The sequence below is a fragment of the Haliotis rufescens genome, unplaced genomic scaffold (assembly GCF_023055435.1).
Source record: "Haliotis rufescens isolate VD_foot unplaced genomic scaffold, xgHalRufe1.0.p SCAF_11, whole genome shotgun sequence".
Lineage (NCBI taxonomy): Eukaryota > Metazoa > Mollusca > Gastropoda > Lepetellida > Haliotidae > Haliotis > Haliotis rufescens.
In genome coordinates this window covers 29,047,957-29,074,027 of record NW_025963791.1, presented here as the reverse complement: position 1 = coordinate 29,074,027, position 26,071 = coordinate 29,047,957, and the positions used below count along the sequence as shown (strand labels likewise).

The 26,071-nt window shown below is 40.9% G+C and overlaps 1 protein-coding gene across 1 annotated transcript; it reads left to right on the top strand.

Moving 5' to 3' along the window:
* Positions 1-716: 716 nt before the first annotated feature.
* LOC124132600 (high affinity choline transporter 1-like) lies at positions 717-16,405 on the top strand. Its single transcript, XM_046496586.2, has 9 exons — positions 717-1,048; positions 7,101-7,293; positions 8,572-8,679; positions 9,060-9,215; positions 9,863-10,011; positions 10,754-10,933; positions 12,579-12,708; positions 13,636-13,871; positions 14,610-16,405. The coding sequence occupies exons 2-9, from the start codon at positions 7,119-7,121 to the stop codon at positions 15,282-15,284; spliced, it is 1,809 nt and encodes a 602-aa protein (XP_046352542.2). The 5' UTR covers positions 717-1,048; positions 7,101-7,118; the 3' UTR covers positions 15,285-16,405.
* The last annotated feature ends 9,666 nt before the right edge of the window (positions 16,406-26,071 follow it).

Below are 26,071 nucleotides of genomic sequence, written 5' to 3'. Positions count from 1 at the left end.
AGGATGTCAATAACTTGTACAAGCTTTATCAAATATTTACCCGTCTATTATCTGAACCTTTTCTTCCAATACTGATTATCATATATCTGTCACTTTAGGGTGACAATGCATCCCCAAGTACACGGGGGGAGTTTATAACGCTACAAATGTCGTACTTCAGTTGCATGGAGTAGAATGATGGTATGCTACGAGCTGACAATGCATCCCCACGCACACAGAGGGAGCTAATGTAAGAAACAAACGACTCGTGGGCGTTGTTTATCGTACGATTAAACACTGTCGTACCTCAGTTACAACCGGTAGGATGGTATTGTACACCAGTGTACCAGCTGGTGATGCATCCCCGACGTACATAGAGGGAGTTTATAATACTACAACTGTCGTACCTCAACATCAACCAGTAGGAGAGTATGGTACGAGCTGAGAATGCATCCCTGCATACAAGTTGCGTGCGTGCGTGCGTGCGTGCGTGCGTGCGTGCCTGCCTGCCTGTGTGCCAGTTGTGCTGCATCCCTGCAATATGTTTCACTGCCCACCCATTGAAACCCACAACCTTACTGACTAACGACCCCCTTATTAAGATATTGTAAACAAGGGGTACAGCGAACGGAGCGACAGGGAGTGATATACGTCTTTAGAATCTTTGCAATTGTCATTATATATTTCTGCGCAATCATTTCAATGACCACCTTCACACTAAGTCGTCATCTCGCCCAGTCATCCGTTGTCACCACTGGGTTACTTGTGAAGTCTCGAAACGGTTCACTGCACATGCGGATGCTGCTTTCAAAACACAAAGTGACCTCAATACCAGACCAGCTCACACCCTGTCAATTCACGTTGTAAGGGCCTACACATGCAGCAAAACATTGAAGCCGTGAGCCTGTCTTTGTATGTCATGGCGACAAACATGTCTACGCCAAAATACAACAGCCGTACGGCACACCCACTCCTTGAGCACCTCTTACCTGGGACCAGTCTTTCGAGAGAAAACAACACTGCACATTGAAGCTTTAGACGCTCCTTTGAACACAATTCACGGAAACAGGTAAGTTGTCTTGTAACTCCGAAAACTAAGCAGTAATCTTCTTCACTATTTCTTACATACCTACTAACACTATATGTTTTATGTATACGATGTTTCGTTTTGTGTCTTTTACACTTTGGAGCGGCATGTCTTACACTAATGTCCACCGGGCCACCTTATGGAGACTCCTCCGTGTAAATGTATGTTATATGCGTTGTATGTGTATATGACCTGTATCAATAGGCCCCAGGTCGGCATGTACGTGTTGATGGCCCACAGGTCTATATATATATGTGATTTCAACATGGCTTTCAACTTGTATATTCTTTGTACATGCACAACGTTTCGATGTCACACCTTGCCAATTCATCATTTGAATGCAATTATTGAATTTAAGAATGACATCATATGATAACGAGATCATTACGCTTGTGTGTTTGTGGATGTAAGTATCCTGTATTAGGAATACACACTTAGCCCATAGTCTATGTATTTAGCTCGCACGGCTGATACAATGTTTGTTTCTACTGTGTGTTTTGGGATGGTACATATCCTGTTTGGGGAATAAGCATTGCATATAACGATCCTTGGCGTGTTGACATAGTGTTTATTCATAATACAGGATATATATTATCCCAACACACTTGCGTGATAACCCCTATATAGAGAGGTAGGTACATTGAGCCAGATTCGGTCACAGAGTGGACGAATAACAATCACGGTGTAGTTAGAAAGAACACGTTAACTTTAGTTGGTATTTCAGTTGATCCTTAGTCTGTCTTACAGACCCTGATACAAATATATATCAAATACAGCCCATGCAAGTCTATAATGTTTGGCAAGTCTAGATCACTGCAGTATCAGGCTGAAAATGAAGAGAGTCACTGGGCTCCTTTTTATTATATTTTTATTAAGATAACTGAACAACTGGGTTTTTTATGTACGATATGTTCATTTCAGAGACTAGATTTTTAGTCTAGTTGATCCTGTGAGAGGGTCCAGGCAAGAGCTGCATCTGGCTGTGTCCAGTTTTACTCACGTCTGGCCATCACAGTCCAATTTAGTTTTGCTTAGTTGACATTTGTGTCAATAATCCGAAAATGCATCTACGCTCTTGCAAAGATATACCATGTGTACTTACTTTCTAGTGTTTTGCGCCATGAGAATGTATTTAAGTCGTTTCCATGTTTTTACCCGTACAAGTACATCGGACATTCAACATTCAACACCTATAAGCGGTCGATATTGCCTACGGCGATGGTACGTTTTGCACTGCTCCGCGTCTGTTTACGCAGATATACTTCACGCTGAGTTCGGTAACGAAATTGAGTAGATGTCCTCCTTTCTCCGCGTTTTATTTGCCAGATTCCTGGAAAGCTACACCCTTGTCAATGGACTATTATAAAATGTCTACAATAACTCATATTCATTTGGTTCAGCCGCCACTAGTTACGAAAACGCGTGCGTCATGACCTGTATGGATTATATCCAAAGGTCGGTTCTTTAGAAATATAATTATTTTATAAAATAGAAACAGATTTAGTCCAAATTCAGTCTTTCAAGGACAGTTCATATATTTGTTTTACACATGCTGGCCAGATATGTTATATTTAGAAGAGTGAGTGAGTATGGTTTTACGCCGCTTTTAGCAATATTCCAGCAATATTAAGCGGCGGGGGACACCAGAAATGGGCTTCACACATTGTACCCATGTCGGGAATCGAACCCGGGTCTTCGGCGTGACGAGCCAACGCTTTAACCACTAGGCTACCCGACCGCCCTATTTAGAGGAGCTGATTAAGACATTTAGACATTTTTCATCGACATTAATCATTGAGGTTACAACGGGGATAAGATATCACAGACACTAACTGATGCTCGTCACTGAAACAATTCATGCTTATATAAGTTATTTCTTCTCATATTTCCCACAAAACCAAACAATGCATTAAAGGTTTAGAAATCCGATCATGCGTTCAGTCAATTTATGAGTGTGATGTTAAACTTTATTTCTGTTAGATCACGTTTGTTTTGTGTTGTGCGTTGTTTGCCGCAGTTAACAATACCTTCCAGCTGTATCACATCATCATGTAAATAAATAAACTAGTCTGGCCAGGACAATATGAGCAACGACCAAACGAGTGGGAACCCCGGTGTGGTGCACGAAATAGACTAAGTACATTATGTAAATAAACAAGTACAATGTATGTTATAAGCTCTGAACATCTTGAGTCATATATATACTTTTCATATAATATTACTTTTCATATTTTCAAATACAGACATTTTTCAAATGGAGGATGACTAAATAACATATCTGAGGTATGTGTCAGTGTATAAGTATGACATGTACTACATTATAAATATAAAACATATGGTTTTTAATATACCCAAATTTACTTTGTACAGAATACATGTATCCATTGTTCTACTTATATTGTTTACATCAAAGTGGTAAACGTCTGAGACCTGCATCATTTCGATCTATCCACCAACATCAGGGCAGTCGGGTAACCTAGTGGTTAAAACGTTTGCTCGTCACGCCGAAAACCCGGGTTCGATTCCCGACATGGGTACAATGTGTGAAGCTCATTTCTGGTGTCACCCCGCCGTGATATTGCTGAAATATGGCTAAAAGCGGCGTAAAACCATACTCACTTACTCGCTCACTCCTCCTGCATCACGTTGATACGCTGTGGTGTAACTAGATACTGCTCAAAGCGGCGTATAAAACACTTTTAAATGTTGCGCTGAGGACTTAAACACTATCCTAAAACTGTTTTGAATTAAACATGTCTAACATTCACACGTATGCATATGGTGTATTGCCTCCCCATAAAAGCATCGAGACGTGCAGGTTAATATGTACAAACCCTTGTATGAATGCGGTAATAGTCTGGCTATAGGGATGGGGTTGAGGGCAGTACAGGAGATACCTGAACGATTGAGAAGTGTCCGGTAACCACCACCCCCCCCCCCCCCCCCCCCCCCAGTATACTGTGTCTGAGTGGGGTATTCATGTTAAACTGCGGCATGGTATCTCAGTGAGCTAGCACTATAAATCGGCATCAGTCCGGACTAGTACAAGCAGCCACACACACACATACACGTGCATGCACGTCGCTATATAAGTGCAATAATCTTGGACGCGACGTTAAACCCAATTTGACCTCACCTCACCTTAACCCATACGCATCCACACACCACACACACTGCATACAGTCAATATTAAACGTTTCATCCCTTATGAGGAGCATTAACGTTCACCTATTTACAGGCCCAGTCCGTCTTGTATAAAGCATATAGTTTTCAGGTTCTTTCCACAGGGACAGTCGGTTATATACGTGTCATTTATCCTATTTCTTTACACAGGACATCAATGTGTTGTGCATCATGAGGCTAAAGTGACTATTTATAGTGTTCGGTACAGGTGAGGTGAGGTGTAATGGGGTTTAACGTCGCGTTCAACATTATTGCACTCATATAGCGACGTGCATGCACGTACGTGTGTGTGGCTACTTGTACTTGTCCGGAATAATGCCGATTTGATAGTGCTAGCCTACTACAGTAATTCAGTATCTACACTAACACGTACTTGATCTTACTCTTGCTTTTATGGGGGGCACGGGTGGCCCAGTCGTCTAAGGCGCCGCGATTCGCTGTGCAGGGTTGCGTCCCTTAGGCACGCCAGAAACCTATGATTGTGGGTTCGAATCACGGTTCGCCCTGATTATGTTTCTAGGTTTGTCAGCACCATACCCGTGCTCGTGGGTTTCACCAAAGTGGTAAACGTCAGAGACCTGCATCACTTCGTGCTTTCGTCCCACATTAAGATGACAGGCCGCGATATAACTGGAATACTGTTAAAAGCGACGTCAAACCCAACTCACTCACTTGCTTTTATGCAGTATTTGTCATCAGGTTGGGAATGGGGCATCTATAACGTGTGTCGGTCTGTGATTTGCAGACTTTTGAACAGGTTTCTGCATTCGCAAAACACAAAGTCTCGGATCGATTAATCAGAAGCCGGCCAATAAAATCGCTGTTCACTTTCGTCAGGCCAACCTAGTTCATGAAATGGGGTTGCATGAAGATAATCTGCATACTCGGCGACCACGTGTTGAACCACCGTTAAATCGACACTTTTTAGCCAGACTCCAATGGCGTTTACAGCGTAGAAACTGGTGGAATCGCCTATGGCCGCGTGTAATATTTTCAGATTCCAAATTTCAGTCCAGGTTCGCTCTAGAGTTTCTGGATACTCACGGATGTGTTTGGATGCGTCCAAACAAACGTCTTTCGAACGTCAACATTACATATTTTGAACGTGTTACTTTTACTGCAAATACACATATTGTCCATGGAAGGGTAACTTGACAGAACTACCGAGACAAAATACTGGCGGCAATAGATGTGCAGTCTGCGCACAATGCTGGTCTACCTTTTGTCTTTTAAGAGGATGACGTTCGTGCCTAGCCTTGCTCCAAGGCTGTACTGAAAGATAAGTCCATGGATGTGTAGTAATTATATCCTCCTACCAGGTAAGTCTAGATATGTGGACAGTAAGGACTCCAGTCTCTTGTAGGGACAACTGGTTCTTATTAATACTATTTACATGATCTATAAATTATTATTTAAACTTATAATTATTGGCTTAGAGTCTTGTGCAAGTCTAGCTCGTGCCCACCATGCCCGTATCACCACTCACTACCCCCAGCAGCAAAACATCCCATGAATGTTCACCAGCCGCGAGTTCTGACCTTTCGCCATAGTTCACGTTTCGGAATTGGGATACTAGGACATGCATCAACCATGTCAGCGAGTCTGACCACCCGATCACGTTAATCGCCTCGTACGACATGCATTTTTATGGCAAGCATGGGTTGCCGAAAACCTATTCGACCCCGGATCTTAACGGGTCCGATTTGTATGGGGCGGCACAACACATGGTATAGAGATGAGCTGACTTTAGACGATTTTAGACCGCATTGCATTGTTAGTTCACACAAACACAATCAATGAAATCAAGTAAATCACGACTATATGATGAACAGGATCAATAATATTGACAGAAATAATTATCCACAGAGATTAGTCTACTTTCCTTGAAAGTATCAAAATCAGGAGAGATACCCTACATACCACATGAGGCTAACTATAGGATGTGTTTTGTTGTTAAGTTTTACAGATTTTCATTTCGTTCAAAGGATGTTGGTCGTCAACACTTATCTTTGTTCTAAAATTTTGTATTAACATTAATATTCCATCTCCCAATGTAAGAGTATATATCATGGGAATGTGTTTATGAATCACTATCAAATATTGTCACCCGTCACAAACACATGCGAAGGCAAGCCAATCATTCACTTAAATCACGAGAACATGTGGTACAAGTCAAAATAGACAATTGCATCGGACATCATCGTCTACCATAAAACCTTAAATGTTGTAACCTTGATCAAATACCTTCTCAGCAAGAGTCGTATGACGCTCTTTGAAATCTTCAAAGAAAGAGCATGCTCGATTGTACAAAAAAGTCATTAAAAACTGTGAAAAATTAACAGCAAAGACAGCTGGAGTATTGCTCACATAAAGGGAACGTACACAATTGAAAAGTTGAAGTCATCCCTCTTGGCAAACATTCTTGTTGAGAGTGTTTCACAGATGTAAATATAAAACAGATGGTTTGGTCTCCTTTATTTCTTGTCCAAGTGAGTAAATCAGTGAAGGGAATTGGCTATTTATTTTATGTTTATTGAACGATATCAAGTCATCGATATACTGAAAGTTAAGTTGAACTTCTTGGCCAAATCAAAAACATGATACGCCAATCTCACCTGCCTGCTGTTCAAGGTCACTGGATGCTGGGTCTCAAATGACAAATCACATTTGAGGACACGACCTACATAACGGTGGACAACTGGACAATATGTTTCACTGACCAGTCGACCTGATAAGCCTTGGGGTATCACGTGAGGATCGTGACAAAACAAATGCTTCAAATGAGTCATCCACCTTCAATGTTGAATGCTGTGCTTGTTTCAATTGTATCCGTCATACGTGTGTGTTACAGGTTTCATGCACATTCAACATGGCGATCCACATTCCCGGGCTGATTGCTATCATTGTCTTCTACCTTCTCATTCTGGGTGTGGGTTTGTGGGCAGCCCGCAAGACTGGCCTGAAGAAGGGTCAGTCCAACTCTGAAGAGGTCATGCTGGCCGGGAGGGACATCGGGCTACTTGTTGGCAGCTTCACCATCACAGGTCAGTGACAGCTTAAGGACGGATCATACAAACTGTTGGGACAAGGGCGCCCTCCAAGCCCTAGTAACTGCACCATCAGAATCTACTATTCTGGAAAATAATTAATAACTGTTATGGGTAGCATATGTTCAAAAGAAATTCAGACTTGGTGATGGGGAGGATTTTGTCTTCCATCACAGACACATAATGTCGGAATGTGTGTTGACACAAATGCTGGTGAACTGCCTTATGTATGGAATACTGTCAGGGACATTCTCGCGATCTCGACCTAAACGAGCTAAATATGCCAAAAACACTAGAATGCGAGAACGCGGGATGTTAGCCAAATCTCGCGTTCTCGCGATCTCGCATTCTGGTGTTTTTGGCATATTTAGCTCGTTTCCCAAGGTCGAGATCGCGAGAATGCGAGATCGCGAGAATGTCCCTAACAGTATTCCATACTTATGTCATTATTCTCTTTGTACATATGTGATCATTGACCAGTGTGGTGTCTCTGTGTCTATTACGTATTTTGCTATGTGAGTGACGTTTGTGATGCTTGTCATGTATGTGTTGTCTGTGTCTTACCAATAACCTTTATGTTCATGACAAGGAATATCATTAGGGAAAACAACTTCTCAGGGTTACTTCTTGCCCTTTCTTCAGGTGAATGATTGTGTGTGTGTGTGAGTTGGGTTTAACGCCGCTTTTAACATTATTCCAGTTATATCACGGCGTGTCAGCTTAATGTGGGTGGAAAGCCCGAAGTGATGCAGGTCTCAGACGTTTACCACTTCGGTGAAACCCACGAGCACGGGTATGGTGCTGACAAACCTAGAAACATGGTGAATGATTGGATGGGAGAACATGACACACATATGTATATAGACACAAATGACGCCAATTGTTTGATAGGCATTACTTAGAAGTTGACGGATGACAAGATGTCTACCTTGACAAATGAAGCCAGTGTTTGATACAAATTATCATATTTAGAAATCTGTTGTGACATGACTGTCGTCATACAATTAAGACGGTATTGATGGATATGACCATTAACGTCTTTGAGAGGCATTTAGAAGTTGGAGTACTGAGTAAGGATAAGATGGATGAACAACTTCTTTACAATTAGGAGCGACGTTTCGGTGTCGGTACTTACACCGTTATCAGGCAAGTGACGTGACCTTTTTTATTGAAGAATACATGGAGGGTACAAGGTAATGTGATTATACAAGATTTTATATGTTTGTGTTGTTCGTGATGTATATCATATCTGCATTGCAATCAATCTGGCTCCAGCTACTTGGGTCGGGGGAGGATTCATCAACGGCTCCTCGGAGATCATCGTCCTGAGCGGCCTCGTGTGGTGCCAGGCACCGATGGGGTATGGGCTCTCCCTGGTATTTGGTAAGTCTGGTCATGCATCTATACAGATATCAAAATCCACGTACTTGTGCATGTCCGTTGATGTTAATATGAGACTGCAAAGCAAAGAAATATATCATTTTGAAAAAAAGAATAAAATTATTCTAATTTCATGGATTCAAACTAAGGGGGCTCTATTGGCTGTCTAGAGTTCCACCCCGTCGCTATGTTAGGATCCGATCGTGGTGGGTTCTACTGATTTGACATCATAATGATCCTTTGTTTGTCAGCTTCATATCCATATTCATGGCTTTCTTCAAAGTGGTACATATTAACGATCTTCGCCCACATTAAGCTAGCTGACTCACCGTGAAATATGCGAAATGCTGTTGAACACACTCACGCACTTGTTTATCTGACAGGAGGGATTTTCTTTGCCGACAAAATGAGACGAAGCAGGTACAACACCATGTTGGATCCCTTCAACCGGAAGTACGGCGACTTGATGGGGGCGCTGTTGTACATTCCCGCCTTGTTGGGAGAGATGTTCTGGTCAGCTGCTATATTGTCTGCCTTAGGTTCGTAACATGACGTACTTTAGCATCGATCAACTCCAACTAAATAATATTCGCTATCTTACCAAATGAGACGGACTCCGTGATAGTGGTAGAGCGTCTGCCGCAAGATTGGAAGGTCGGGGGTTCGATCTGCGGCATGGTATCATTCGCCCGGACAAATACAAGCAGCCATACGCACGCAAGTCGCTTTAAAAGTGCAATAATCTTGAACGCGGCGTTCAACCCCATTTCAACTCACCTCTTACCAAGTGAATTCCGAATTTTTCCTGTTCATTGCTTAAGCTTTTGATAATCTTTACTTCCACGTTATCCGGACAATGACACGACACTGATAAACATATGTTACATCCAATATTCCTATGGACACGACTTTTTTTTATATTGCTGGAATATTGGCAAGTATAGATTACTGCAGTATCCGAAAATGAAGAGAGTCTCTGTGCCCCTTTGTATTATATTTTTATTAAGATAATTTCACAACTGGTTTTTTTCCGTAAGATATGGTCATTTCAGAGCCTAGATGTGAGTCTGGTAGTTACCGTCCACCGCGCCTTGGAAACAAATACAATACAATCTCAGTCAGCATATATTTGTATTCGTGTCACTTAAGAATGTCCTTTCTAGCCGATGCGACCTTGCCTTTTAAGGGGCAACACTTGCCGTTATCCTTGACATTGACACGACCATCTCCATCATCATCTCGGCTGGCATATCCCTGATGTACACGCTGGTCGGGGGACTGTATTCCGTGGCTTACACCGATGTAGTTCAACTCATCTGCATTTTTGTGGGGCTTGTAAGTAAAAGAAGTAAAATGCGATGCAATTGTGCGAAATGACAGTACACCGATTTTCACAAGCGGCCATTCTGAGCATATTCGGAATGAAAGATTAGAAAAACATATTACAGTCATAATATTTCCTTATCATGAAAATGACAGAAAATATATTCTCTAGCTGATACATGGAATGAACGCTTAAGATTGTAATTTGGTGAGGCACATGTCGAATATATTCACATTTACCAAGACGTTGATACGTTTATTATAATAAGTGGATACGCAATTAACTACAGTAAAGTACGTTTGTAACGAACACGCTTATAACGAACTGACGGATATAACGAACTGATTATTTTGTCCCGACTATTTGCTATTGTTATACTGTATATATGCTTATAACGAACTACGGTCATAACAAACTAAAGTTAGTGGTCCCTTTGAGTTCGTTATAACCGTAGTTTACTGTATTACGATAAACTAGCCTGGAGGTTGATAGCAGCTTATTAACAAGCCTTATCTAAACCATCTATGATTTTAAGATTGACATTGAATGATAAAGTGGCTATCACCCTTGTTTGTTTCCATAACGTAAATATCCCACATTAGGAATAAAAAGTATGTATTTTGCATTTCACCATAGGCTCACATTCCATATAAACATGTAGATATTTACGATCGTATTACCAGGGGAAGCACACTCGGCAAATAATCTATGTATAATTTGTCTGCTTGTAAATACGTTTGCTTTGTGGTCCAGTGGGTGAGCGTACCCTTTGCTATGACCAACCCGGCTTCAAGGTCCATCATCGTCGACTCCTCGTCGTCTTCATCGTCGTCGTCGTCGTCGTCGTCGTGGATCGGAGAGGTCGCTACGACTGATATAGGGATCTACATGGACACCTTTTTACTGCTCATTTTCGGGGGTATTCCTTGGCAGGTAGGTACGACCACCACCGAACTAACGCTTCTCGTGACATTCCAACAAAGAACATTGCTGTGCTTGTGATAATCTATGTAGAAACATCCAGTGGAGATTCCGGGCTAGGGTTCGAGGGTGAGTGAGTGAGTGAGTATGGTTTTACGCCGTTTTTAGCAATATCCCAGCAATATCACGGCGGGGGACACCAGAAATGGGCTTAACACTTTGTACTCATGTCGGGAATCGAACCCGGGTCTTCGGCGTGACGAGCGAACGCTTTAACCACTAAGCTACCCGACCGGCTAGGGTTGGTCTACAATACGTCATATGTCTGTCGTAAGAAGTGAATGAAAGGATCAGGTTGTGAAGAGCTGTGGCTTGATTTGTTGCGTGTCATTGTACACTGACGGCGTTTAACTATGCTCATATCAGTCACTGGTTCGTCTGGTCCATAATGGGGCGGTAGGTAGCCTAATGGTTAAACCGTTTGCTTTTCACGCCGAAAACCCAGGCTCGGTTCCCAACATGGGTACAATGTGTGAAGCCTTTCGCTGGTGTCCCCGGCCGTGATATTACTTGAATATTACTAAATGCGGCGAACACCAATATTCATCCATTCACTAACTCACATACTCGATCTTATACAGGACGACGTAATGTACCTGCAGCAAAACAAATGAAATAAAATTGGTAAAAACCTTGATTTCCATTGACATCCATTTAACACCATTTCACCTGATTCACCATTCCGATCATACCATTTTATATACTTATTAGACCATTTCTCCAAGTAAATAGTGTGTTTTCACAAATGTTTTGATAAATAGTTCGAGTTTGCACACATGATCCGTGAGATTATATATAAGCTCAGTGGATCTGTTGTACCAGAACATGCGCAACTTCTTTTATACAGCAATGCCGATATTGCAATACCGAAATTTGTTTTGAAGTTGCTCTGTTGTCTTACCGTTTTGCGTAAAACTAAACCCTTTCCAAGTCAAGAAGCATAGGACAAAACGCCGTTCTCATACCTCCATGTCAGAATGATCAGATTAGTCCCAGTGATCTTGAGAAAATACTATGTATCCCACGTTGGGAAATTAATGTCTCAGCGGGACAAAATAAATCCCTTATACCCCGCCACGAACAAGGCAAGCTTCACGCGAATTTCTGAGAGGCAGAATAAATCTCTTATACCCCGCTTCGAAGCAAAACGACGGACGATTTTTCATGGTCAATTGAAGTCAAGTTCACCTCAGCTCAATCGAACAGCTGTTCTCTATTAAATTTGTATTTATTTTAATTCTTTTACAATGTTATATTAAAACAAACCTTTGAGAGATAAGGTTGTGTTCATTTAAAAAAATTACTTCAATATTGTTTTGCGTTTATGGAAGGGTAAACGTAAAAACCTGGATGGGAACTGTGTAACGCAAAGTGTGCGCATAAGTTTTTTTTACATATATAACTCCATACACGCAAAAACATATTTAAGTCAATAATTACAAAATAAACAATTGAACGTTATATTATAATCAAGAAACAGTAGCCCGTTAGTGGGGATGGCCTAGTTTCTTTTTCGGAAAAAGAATAGCTTGGTTAGCCAATCAAATGGCATGGTATTACTTGCAATTTATTTATTGATGTATATGTCTTATATCAGGTATATTTCCAACGTGTGCTGTCCGCGAGAACGGTGAAGGTGGCCCGTATTCTGTCCTTCGTGGGAGGGTTCGGATGCATGTTTATGGCTGTACCAGCAGTGTTGATCGGAGCCATCGCAGCCAACACAGGTAGGTGCAAGAGCAATAAAGTAATATAAAATGTTATATAAAAAATATTCTCAAATTTGGCCGAATGTCAATGAATTTGTTAGATTCCGTGGCCTTATTATTATTTCAAAACGTCAACGCCAGAGAATGACCAGCCTTGAATATTTGCCAATACAAATTCCATAGGGCCTAAGGGGCGGTCGGGTAGCCTCGTGGTTAAGGCGTTCGCTCGTCACGCCGAAGACCCGGGTTCGAATCCCGACATGGGTACAAGGTGTTAAGCCACAGATGTCCGTATCTAAAAACAGACGCCCTCGTGCATATTCATGACCATCTCCACACGCGAGCCCGAAGGGGAGTCCGTATCTAAAAATAGACGCCCTCATGCATATTCATTCGGGCTCGCGTGTGGGAGATGGTCATGAATATGCATGAGGGCGTCTATTTTTAGATACGGACTCCCTTCGGGCTCGCGTGTGAAGATGGTCATGAATATGCACGAGGGCGTCTATTTTTAGATACGGACTCCTGTGGTTAAAAACGGCGTAAAACCATACTCACTCACTCACTCACCATAGGGCCTAAAAGGCAAAGTAGTAATGGAAATTATTATGAATGGATTACTGAACATTAGTGATGACGCAAAGTATTTCCGAAAAGGGTAAACGTGTCCTATTCTACCGGTATCACTCGCCACTTACATTTTTTCATTGTATCTCTATTGCAATTTAATTTTGTTTAGTTTTGGTCAGTTAGTTTCATTCCACTTCGGGAATTATCCCAACACAGGAACCTGTGGAGCGACGGAACGCCTCAACTCAAATCAGAAACAATTAAAATGTATATTCTACCCTGTCATAAAAAATAATCTCGCCTTATCTATTGTTCCTGATGTTATAAATGATTTATTCCGTAAAAAAATATGATCCTTTTTGGATATATTTTCAGACTGGAATCAAACTGCTTATGACAAGCAAATAAATGGTTCCATTCCGTCGGATGAGTTGGGACTAACGCTGCCCCTAGTCCTTCGCTATCTGACACCTGACGCAGTTTCGTTTATTGGCCTGGGTGCTGTCTCCGCCGCCGTCATGTCGTCCACTGACTCTTCCCTCCTCTCCGCCAGCTCCATGTTCGCCAGGAACGTCTTCGGCGTTGTCTACGCCAGATGCACCAAGAAGAAGGTACGGTAATAGGAGATTATTTAGCTCGTGGCCATACACTAAGTCTTAATGTTTAGCCGTTTTATATTTTTTATTACCGAGTGTCCCTAATTAATGACCCTGAGCCTAACCTTTGTATAGTCAGGGTAATCGAAGTAACATGATGCTAAATTATGTTATCATGTCTTGCCATCAGTTCGTACTATATATCATGGTTTCATTTCGACATAACTTGTATAAACTTCGTGAATAATTCAAATCTATCAGTTTAGCTAGATTTAGGTCATATGGTATTTCGATTGTGAGGAGTGAATATTTTTTTACGCCGCTTTCAGCACTATTCCAGCAATATAACGGCGGGGAACACCAGAAATGCGTTTCACACATTGTACACATGCGGGGAACGAACCCGTGGACCATATGTACGCTCATGTCACCACTCTTTTGTGGAACTATTTTATTCCGCGACACAGCTGTTTGTTTTATGGCTGTCAGTGTAAACATGAAGTCACACGCGCCACTGTAATACAACTGTGTATAGATCTACCGCTACCTCCTTCGAGGTAAACAATAGTGATTGATTATCATAATAACTTTCACTTTGTATGAGTTCATTGAGTTCATTTGTATGAGTTCATTGGAGTATGAACCTGCAAGCTGCGACGTTCGTACAGTTTGGCCCTCACTCTATGAACGTTCATACTCCAATGTGTGAAAGTCAATTCTTAATAATTTACATAACGTTTTTTCATCTTTCAGACTTCCGATCGTATGACAATTTGGGTTATGCGATTTACCCAGTTTGCCATGGCATGTTGCGCATGCGCCATGGCAATAAGAGTAAAATCAATCTACTATCTCTTCTACCTGTGTTCAGACCTCGTGTTCGTCATCCTCTTCCCTCAACTAACATGCGCAGTGTACCTTCGCGACACTAACGCATACGGGTCCTTGCTCGGCTTCCTCATTGGTCTGATCTTCCGACTGCTGGGTGGGGAACCGGGGCTTGGCTTGCCACCAACAATTATCTACCCGTGGTACGACGAGGATGCCGGTCAACGCTTTCCCTTTAGAGCTTTGTCCATGCTGATCAGCCTTGTGACAGTAATAGGAGGTTCATACCTGTTCCACGTACTCTTCAAGAATGGTTTTATACCGATTGAATACGACATCTTCAACAGTTTCTCAGACAAGCCGAGGACAATTCTGGCCACTTCTGCGACAACGCCAGTTGAGGTAGCCAAACTGCCATCAGACGTGCCCGCTGGCTACCAACCGTACATCGCCGATGACCTCCATGAGAGAAAGGTCAACTTGAGTAAAAGGGGACACGACAACCCAGTCTTCCAACCAGAGCCGGCCCCATCACACAATCTGGGATATAACGGGGAATTTGAAGCTAAAAGACCCCTGTCGACTGTAACCAGACTGTAGACACTTGTTTGATTGTTCATATAACCACAACTCATCCTGATTGTAATTATCTCAAGTTCTGCATTACGTAAGACAACTATATACGCTTGGGTAGTTATGTCTTTGCAAGACGATACAATCATGTACGTATATTTAACATAGTATTACACTTTATGGTTTTTCAATGTTTATTAGTACACAATGAATGGCACTTTAAGATTCGATGAGCATATCCTACTCACTACGTAGTTAGCAAGACACTATGTCATTCATACACAAATGTTATTACATATGCAACCAACGAGCTACAAGAAATCACGGATGATCTGGCCCGAGTGAATTGATATTAAAAGAGCCGCGTCATGTACAGATAATCCGTTATTTCGAGTTACTTGCGTGTTATTTTATATATTGTCCATAAGGAAGAGAATATATGGATGTCAACTTCTTTATTACGAGGAACACAACGTTTCGGAGTATATGCTTACTCCTTCATCAGGTGAATGCTTACTCTTTCACCTGATGAAGGAGTAAGCACATACTCCGAAACGTTGTGTTCCTCATTATAAAGAAGTTGACATCCATACATTCTCTTCCTTACGGGAATCACCTTTCAAAGACCTTATATTGTCCATAGTTTTGGACCTGAAGTTTGCGAGGGTCGGCGACTGTTGTCAGCCTAGTAACGCTTGGCAACGTTTGTAATTTGTGGTCAAATCCAATTTTCAAGTGTATACTTTCTTTTGCCCGGTATTTGCAAAAAACAAACACATACTGTGGACATAACCTTCTCCTATAACCTTCGATGTCTAGAGTTTAGATTCTACACACTAGACGGATTGTATTAACATGTATTACCTACAAATATTTCAGCTGTATATTGGAAACTTTAAACAGTTAATATATATATCAACGTAATATATCTGATCACACTAACACACCATCATATATGTGTTCTACACAAACACATGATTTCATATTTGTTCATTCAAATTGATATTGAGAGGAATTCACTGCAATAATGATTGCAATACGTACCAATAATGAAGGGAATGGATTGTTTTAACCTTCATCAACTTTGCAACATGTACCCACAACAAACGTTGAATGATATTTGCAATACATTGCATACTACTTTGTGACTTGCAGGGTATCTGTTGTCTATGAATTAAAAAAGTGACATACATGTGGATAACATTTTCCAGGGTACAACATACATCGAGAGGCCAACGATAAATGTTGGTCCACTATTACAATGACATCGTTGCTACAACTATTGTCATCCTAGCATACAAGTAAGCACGGGAATTGCACTCTGCAATCTTTATACTCCAAATACCTATGTGCATCCAAAGGCTGCACTTAGGGTCTTAATAACCGTTTGTGCATCCTTCTCAGCACTCCGATGAGTATTGACCACGAACTAGACTCAAGAACGTTCGTGGCTTGCGGGTCCCCTTTGTTAATCGGTCCCCTGATGTAATAATCAGCGGAGGGGCACGGGTGGCCCAGTCGCCTCAGGCGCTGCGATTCCCTGTGCAGAGTTGCGTCCCTTGGCACGCCAGAAGCCTATGATTGTGGGTTCGAATCCCAGTTCGCCCCGATTATGTTAAAAGGTTTGTCAGTACCATACCCGTGCTCGTGGTATACGTCTGAGACCTGCATCACTTCGTGCTTTCCACACATATTAAGCTGACTCGCCGTGATATTACTGGAATACTGTTAAAAGCGGCGTTAAACCCAACTCACTCACTAATAGTCAGCGCTATGTACGATGAACTGATCAAACCACTGTACATTGTTTAATGGGCCGGTGGCCCCTTTACGGAATAAACTCATTCACTGTAGACTTTAAACACAACTTTGAATTTGTAAAGAGGAAGAAAATGCTTTCTTATGAATGGCTGTCGTGGTGACTAATACACTGTGCTTAACAGTATGTATTGGGTGTTAAAGCTTGTGTTAAAAACTGTATCCAGTATTACCCAAAGTTTTTCCTACATGCACTGCGAGATATACGCCACCATCATCGCCTATCGTTCCAGACGCTGCTGTTTTTAATCTACATCAATTATGTCATTTATTGTCATGGATGTTTGATGAATTATTGCAAAGTAGAAATGATTTTTTTTATCCATGGTGTGTTCAATACATGTGTTCCTGATGTATCTGTAATTCATGTGTCTGTATCTTCATCGATACCACATGCTATTACCGCATAAATATACTCTCGAGCATTTGGGGTATTTTTGCGTTCAATATTTCAGTCAACCTTGTTTTGATTTTTCAATCTTGGCTTGCTTATAAATATTTTGCCCTACATCTGATTCGGGTCCATTGTCAATTTATAACCGCGATGTTTATTTTCGTCAACTGCCACTGTTAGTTTGTTGTTTAACGCCGCACTCAGCAATATTCCAGCTATATGACGGCGGTCTGTAAATAATCGAGTCTGGACCAGACGATCCAGTGAGTGACATCATGAGCATCGATCCACGCAATTGGGATCGATGACATGCATCAACCACGTCAGCGAGCCTGACCACACGACCCCGTTAGTCGCCTTTTACGACAAGCATAGTCGCCTTTTATGGCAAGCATGGGTTGCTGAAGATCTATTCTAACCCGGATCTTCACGGGTCCAACTGCCACTCCCACCATTAATTCATATAATCCTCACTGTATTTATTTATATGTGGCATTAGAGGGATGATTGAGTGTGTGAACAGTATTTTAGTTATATCACGGCGTGTCAGTATTTTTTTAAGAAGGAAAGCTTGAAGTGATGCAGGCCCACGAGCATGGGAATGTTGCAGAAAAACCAAAAGAAACATAATCAGGGCGAATGTTGGATTCGAACCCACGATCTCTAAAATTCGGTGCCTTAAACAAGTGGACCACCCGTGTTCCATCATACAGCAAAATATTCAGAAAAACATCCAACATCGTTATCAAACTAAAACATATGTGTCAATGAAACGTTCGTTAATCTTCTATCTAATATGCAATAATCTAAACAATAGGCCGACTAAATGCAAGATAGAAGTATCTTCAAAAACTGCAAGAGATAAGATGCATTTACTTGCAATCATATTCTTATGCCTGTATCAGGAATTCTAAAATGCTTCGCTAAAAGATCAAAGGCACCAACTGTAGTTTATCCTGACATATAGTCCACTTTTTAAGTTATGTTACATGGACTGGTGTCATGGCGCTGTTCAAACTTCCTCCCCGGTGATATAACGTATTCTTGGGAACATCGTTATTTCATTACTGTCAAGCAAGATGGCACATCAATATCAATTTTCGGTGAAGTAGTTCCTTTAAATTTGTCGAAAAGTTGAATATTATTACGTGGGGAGGAATTACGTCACGATTATGTTAACCATCTCTCGTGCCGCAGGCTTATCTTAAACATAGTCAAACCACTGTGTCCTAGCCACAGCAGTCATAAAATTGTCCGAGGCGGGCGTTTTTGCCTCATGATCACATGTACATAAGTCATGTTGATTAGCGTATGGCATTTAGCAATATACAGCAGCCGAACAAAACGACCGATGTTTTTCTTCCCCTGTGATGTTCGTCCCACGGCGACGCCATATCACGCCCTAGGCCGTCGATTTACGTCGGTTACGGTATCATTTCATGTAGCGCAACCAACTTGGTAAGCACACTGTTTTATGGATTAGAGTTGCTGCAGTCTGTCCACATGGTTAGGTCTACTATCGCCTACAGCGCACATTGCCTACAGTATTATCGAAACAATGTTATGCACCAGTCGCTGTCTCCAATGAGCTCCCATTACTTTCAGTATGAATGGACTCTCCCACTATGACAGACTGAGAGAAAAAACCTTGATAAGAGATAACAATTTTATTTTTACTTTGCTACCACAGCCGGCCCAATCACACAAGCTGGGAAATAACGGGGAATTTGAAGCTAAGAGACCCCTGTCGACTGTGACCAGACTGTAGACACTCGCTTGCAATTGATTGTTCATATAACCACAACACATCCTGATTGTAATTATCTCAAGTTCTGCATTACGTAAAACAACTATATGCGCTTGGGTAGTTATGTCTTTGCTAGGCGATACAATCATGTACGTATATTTAACATACACTTTATGGTTTTTCAATGATTATTAGTACACAATGAATGGCACTTTGAGATTCGGTGAGCATATCCTACTCACTACGTAGTTAGCAAGACACTATGTCATTCATACACGGATGTTATTACATATGCAACCAACGAGCTACAAGAAATCACGGATGATCTGGCCCGAGTGAATTGATATTAAAAGTGCCGCGCCATGTACAGATAATCCGTTATTTCGAGTTACTTGCGTGTTATTTTATATATTGTCCATAAGGAAGAGAATATATGGATGTCAACTTCTTTATTATGAGGAACACAACGTTTCGGAGTATATGTTTACTCCTTCATCACGTGAATGCTTACTCTTTCACCTGATGAAGGAGTAAGCATATACTCCGAAACGTTGTGTTCCTCATTATAAAGAAGTTGACATCCATACATTCTCTTCCTTACGGGAATCACCTTTCAAAGACCTTATATTGTCCATCATTGGACCTGCAGTTTGCGAGGGTCGGCGACTGTTGTCAGCCTAGTAACGCTTGGCAACGTTTGTAATTTGTGGTCAAATCCAATTTTCAAGTGTATACTTTCTTTTGCCCGGTATTTTCAAAAAACAATCACATACTGTGGACATAACCTTCTCCTATAACCTTCGATGTCTAGAGTTTAATGTATAGAGATTATACACACTAGACGGATTGTATTAACATGTATTACCTACAAATATTTCAGCTGTATATTGGAAACTTTAAACAGTTAATATATATATCAACGTAATATATCTGATCACACTAACTCATCATGATATATGTGTTGTACACAAACACATGATTTCATATTTGTTCATTCAAATTGATATTGAGAGGAATTCACTGCAATAATGAATGCAATACGTACCAATAATGAAGGGAATGGATTGTTTTAACCTTCATCAACTTTGCAACATGTACCCACAACAAACGTTGAATGATATTTGCAATACATTGCATATTACTTTGTTACCACCATACCCGTGCTCGTGGGTTTCACCGAAGAGGTAAACGTCTGAGACTTGCATCACTTAGCTGACACGCCGTGATATTACTGGAATACTGTTAAAAGCGGCGTTAAACCCACCTCACTCAGTCACTCATTTTTTACCAATGTACGGCAGCCGAACAAAACGACCGATGTTACTCTTCCCCTGTGATGTTCGTCCCACGACGACGCCATATCGTCGATGACGTCGGTTACGGTATGTCTCATGTAGCAACCAACTCGATAAGCACACTGTTTTATGGATTGCGGTTGCTGCAGTCTGTTCACATTTGTGGCGGACAAAAAGATGCAACAAAGACGTATATACGTCTCTGGTTGCAACTTGTACGACAGAAAACACCTCAACTCACTATAACAAGCGTGACTGCACTTCTGCACAGGTCATGTCAGCTCGGCCCCGCAATGCACCTGTGGATGTTTCGAGTCACATGATTCAATTGAAGCAAGTTAATATAAAAACTTTAGTTTATATCCTACTTAATGCTGCATGGGATTATGAATAACCACACACTGGTCGGTTAACGAAATAGTATCTACTAGTGTTTTTAATAAACAAAAACATTTTTCAGTGGTGTTGTATTACTTGATGTAAATGTCTTTAAAGGTATGGGTGCATGCAATAAGGTAGAAGAGCCCGTCAGATAAACCCAGCACCAATAAAACACAAGGTCAGTCTTAAATTCGGCATCTTAGAAAAGTAATAAAGTTAGCTCTTCTCACATGTGTAGTGTGTCAAAGTATAGTTTTGCCCTGAACTATTAAAACGTCAAAGCACACGGATGCAAGCGTTATCTTGCTTATACTATAATAGTTCAGGGCAAAACATGGAGGGAAGAGCAACCTGTTTCATACGACTGTATGTATATGACTGTATGGTTTCACATGGGTGCATATGCATCTGATTCATTAGAAAAGATAATATCTATGAATACATTTACATGTAAGCATAACCAGGACGTCTATATACTCATATATAAAATACACGATACAGTCCGCAGCTTCACTAATCAATGGCCGCCGGGGGCCCGAGCACCGCCATCAAGTCACGAGTGAACTGCCAAACCAATGTAGCATGACCGTTAAAACATCCCCGTCTAGTACCCCAGATCCCAACAACCTTTGCTCAACCAGGCAGACTATATGTACAAGTCTATATCGACCCTATTCAACTGGCCTTGACCCTGTCTTTGGCAATAAAGACGCGGCCACAGAGGAGGGGGTGCGGTAAAGCGCAGCCCAACTTTTCAAAGTATAGAAATCATGTTAACGAATTAAAACCATGTAACTAAATCATTGGTGACATGTTTGCAACTAAAATATAAACCAACTCATTATATTTTAACAAACGCTAATCGAATAATCTATTTTATCGTTTGCTTGTTTAACGTTATCCTCCCCAACATTGCCCCGTCTCTTCCCAAACTGGTTTTTCGCGCTTGGTTGATTACATGTGGTTGTATCGGGTGTGTGTGTGTGTGTGTGTGTGGGGGGGGGGGGGGGGGGGGGGAGGTAAGGGTTCATTCGCTCGAGGGGCGGTCGGGTAGCCTAGTGATTAAAGCGTTCGCTCGTCACGCCGAAGACCCGGGTTCGATTCCCGACATGGGTACAATGTGTGAAGCCCGTTTCTAGTGACCCCCGCCGTGATATTGCTTGAATATTGCTAAACGCTGCGTAAAACCACACTCACTCACTCATTCGCTCGAAGGCGACTTTTCATTGGGTGTAACAACATAGTACCCGGTGGCTAATCCGCTTCCTGCGAATTTCTCCCCTGTCAAAGTGACATAAACAATGCTTGCGTTCGATTTCGAAACATCGGTTAACCAGTGTTAACACATGTTGAATGATTCACGTCGTTCTTCGGATGACCTTTGTTCTTCACAAAACCACTGGGTGCAGTGCTCCGTTCAGCAGCCACAAAGTGACATCGTTAAAGCTATTTCGTTGCATTTATTGATTCAATTATGAACAAAGGTATTTTAATGAATATGATTAACTCTGTATTGATAGTATATAATATGTAATCTGATATGCTTCAGGGTGATTTAACTTTCGATTTTTGACATAACAACTTTAAAGACAATTATGAAATTTTGAATCTCTGTTTCATGTTCTTCGCGTTAATTTGAACTTTCTGGTCTAATGTGCGTTAAATAGAAAAGGTACAATGACAACGTTGTCATGAAATGTAACACTTTTTCACTTCTCATAGTTGCATGTTATAGTAATACACAATCATGGCTTTTGTGTGTTTCCCTCTCCTGGCGGCCATTTTGTATTATGGCTAAGGTTGCATTTTATGCGTTATATTTCGGATATTGCTCTAGGTTACGACTGATTAACAGTAGTTATAACTCCGACTGAATCTAGTCAGCCCTGATTGCTAGAAATGTGGTAACCTCGGTTTACTCAGGTCACTCAAGTTTTAATAATCGAAGGCACCTAATGAGAGTGGTGCCTCCCCATTTTGCAGACAGCTTATGCAAACAAAAGACAAGATTGAATGTACTGCAATTTGCTACCTTGCTACCTCTCCATTGAACCGGCATCGCCCACAAATACCCCGCTTTGCAGACATTAGTAAAAACAATAAAATAATAATGACACAATAAGAAGTGCATGTGTTTTCGCAAGTTACGCCTTACGGTTGGGTAGGGTCGTATTTATGTTATATTTCATTCCCGTTGTTATATTCACTTCATACATTGTATGTTACCATAAAGATATACTACACTCCATGAAAAGAATAAATTAAACACATAAGAACTTTTTTATGAATACAATAATTATAATACAGTAAAGTACGGTTATAACGAACTCAAAGGGACTACTAATTTTAGTTCTTTATAACCGTAGTTTGTTATAAACATATATACAGTATAACAACAGCAAATAGTCGGGACCAAAAAAGTAAGTTCGTTATGTCCGTCAGTTCGTTATAAGCGTGTTCGTTATAACCGTAGTTTACTGTACATTGCATCAGTACTATCAAATTAGTATGCACACAGTTATCGCAGATACATTAAGCTAATTTCAATACGTGTGATGCCTGGAAAGACAGGTTTACGTCAGGATTGTGTTCATTGAGTGCGTCAGTTTCAAATGTCATGACATACAGACAGACAGGTTGTTTATTACAGTCTCACCTCTGTTTACATATTAAGATAAATGACAACGGTGTTAGAACCTACACCGAAACGTCGCACTTGATTGTAATAAAGACGTTGTTCATCCATAAATCTTATCCTTACTTATGAAAGACTATCAAAATACAATTGCGACTTGCATATAACTATTTACTAAAAGGCGCATGAAACATTACATAATCCAACACACATTCTAAAACAGGCAACCGCAATTTAAACGCCATGGTATTAAATAGATTTGCGTTGTTGGAATATTTTTTGGCAGGTCTTGGCAGCTAAGAACAGTACATCTGGGTTGGACATCAGAAAAATCATTGAAAATATCACAGACTTGAGTACATCTTCTTAATAATGACGCTCTAATTTCATTATAAAGAGGGCAGTGTAACAAGTTATGATAGTCATGCTCCACACACTCTTTACAATTGACAAGGAGTTTACAAACATGTTTGGATAAAAAGCAAATTCAAATTGATGACGAATCTCAACACTGCATATCAGCCAGCTGAGTCATTTGACACGCCCACATTTGCAGCGTGTAGCCTGTGTGAGATTCAAATATAAATTTTGGCTGTATTTCATACACGATAGACCATATTATTCAGTTGACATGACAACCTCATTAGCATCTGTGAGTTACCTTAATTATAGCTTACGTATACAAATATGTTCTTTTTTCAAGGGGAAAATCTTCGGAGTTTAATTTCCTCATATTTGCTAATTTATTCGATCTAAAACACTGTAAGCCAGTGTTCGTCTATACTGATTTTGTGTCCAAGAATTTTTAAATGCACCATTGAAATCACTTTGCTCGGCCATTTGGCTTACAGTTGTTCAGCCAACAGGCGATTCTAAATGAAACCTGTATTTTAACATCTATCTAGACCTGGAAATTGCCAGTTTATATTGAACGTACATGTAACCGCTGATACATGTATGTTCCAATGTAAATGCCACATGTATACAGTTTTGTTTTGCACAATAATCCCACAGCAATTCCTGATTACGTATATACGTTTGTAAAGTTATGAAAAGTAGTACAAGAAAGGTCAAACTTCGCATACCAGCCAATCAAATGCCGAGTTGTCATAGCCGTTGTTACGTTACCTATTTTTCTCTTGTTGAAGATGTCGGTTTGCATGATAAATGTGCTGTAAGTGTGAGTCGTACTGAGCATTTGCTGTAAAAGTTAAATGAAGCGGCAAACACATTCCTTACATTTACCCATGCCTTCATCGCTGTTTCCCCCCAAAGTTGTATTCTAGAAGCACTCGTAAATAATTCCTCCGCGCCTTTAGCCGTTGACGTGAAGGACATTACAACGTCGTTTTTCGGATCATATTATGTGTGTATAACGGTAATGTCACACAGCTGAATTATTATATGTATTTCTAGTAAAATACAACATGCGCATTGATGCACTGATTTAAGTTCAATGACATGTGTGACCTATATCTTGTTGAAAGCAGAAGCGCCATAAAATGAACTCATACTAAAGTTAAAAGTTAAAGTTAAAGCCCCGACTCGCTGAAATACCTTAAAGGGAACTCACAATAATCATGCAAAAAAATGATAACCATCCAATAATTTTCTTCCGATCATAAACGGTCATAAACTAGCCTAAAACGTATTAATCTGTCAGCTCCTGGCGTAACGAAATTGAAATCAATTCGTCTTAATGACGTCCATCATTCGTATAAATAATGTCATTTATTGTTCGTTATATCCAACTTCGTTATATTCTCAAATGATACATGTATAATGTTACTTTACACCTACTAGATCTGCACAGATGGAAAATGCGTTCCCGAAAGGAGAACTTGATTGTATGTCATGTGTAGCGTGATGTACATCTATCCGATCAGTGCAGCTGTAAAATGCCTACCCGTAAAGAATGATGACGGTATGTCATGTTTAGCATACTTGACACCTACCCGATCTGCACAGCTTGAAAATGCGTACCCGTAAACATGAGTTGATTGTATGTCATATTTAGCGTACCCTACACCTACAAATCTGTCCAGCTTAAAATGCGTACCCGTAAGGGGGAGTTGGCTGTATATCATGTATAAGGGTACTCTACACCTACTCGGTCTGTCCAGCTGTAAGATGCCTACCCGTAAAGAGGAGATGGCTGTATGTAATATGTATAAAGGTATTCTTTTCCCACCCGATCTGTCCAGCTGTAAGATGCGTTCCTGTAAGGGGGAGTTGGCTGTATGTCATGTATAAGGGTACTCTACACCTACCCGATCTGTCCAGCTGTAAGATGCGTTCCTGTAAGGGGGAGTTGGCTGTATGTCATGTGTAGCGTACTTCACACCAACCCGATCTGTCCAGCTGTAAAATGCGTACCCGTAAGGTAGAGTTGGCTGTATGTCATGTATAAGGGTACTCTACACCTACTCGATCTGTCCAGCTGTAAGATGCCTACCCGTAAAGAGGAGATGGCTGTATGTAATATGTATAAAGGTATTCTTTTCCCACCCGATCTGTCCAGCTGTAAGATGCGTTCCTGTAAGG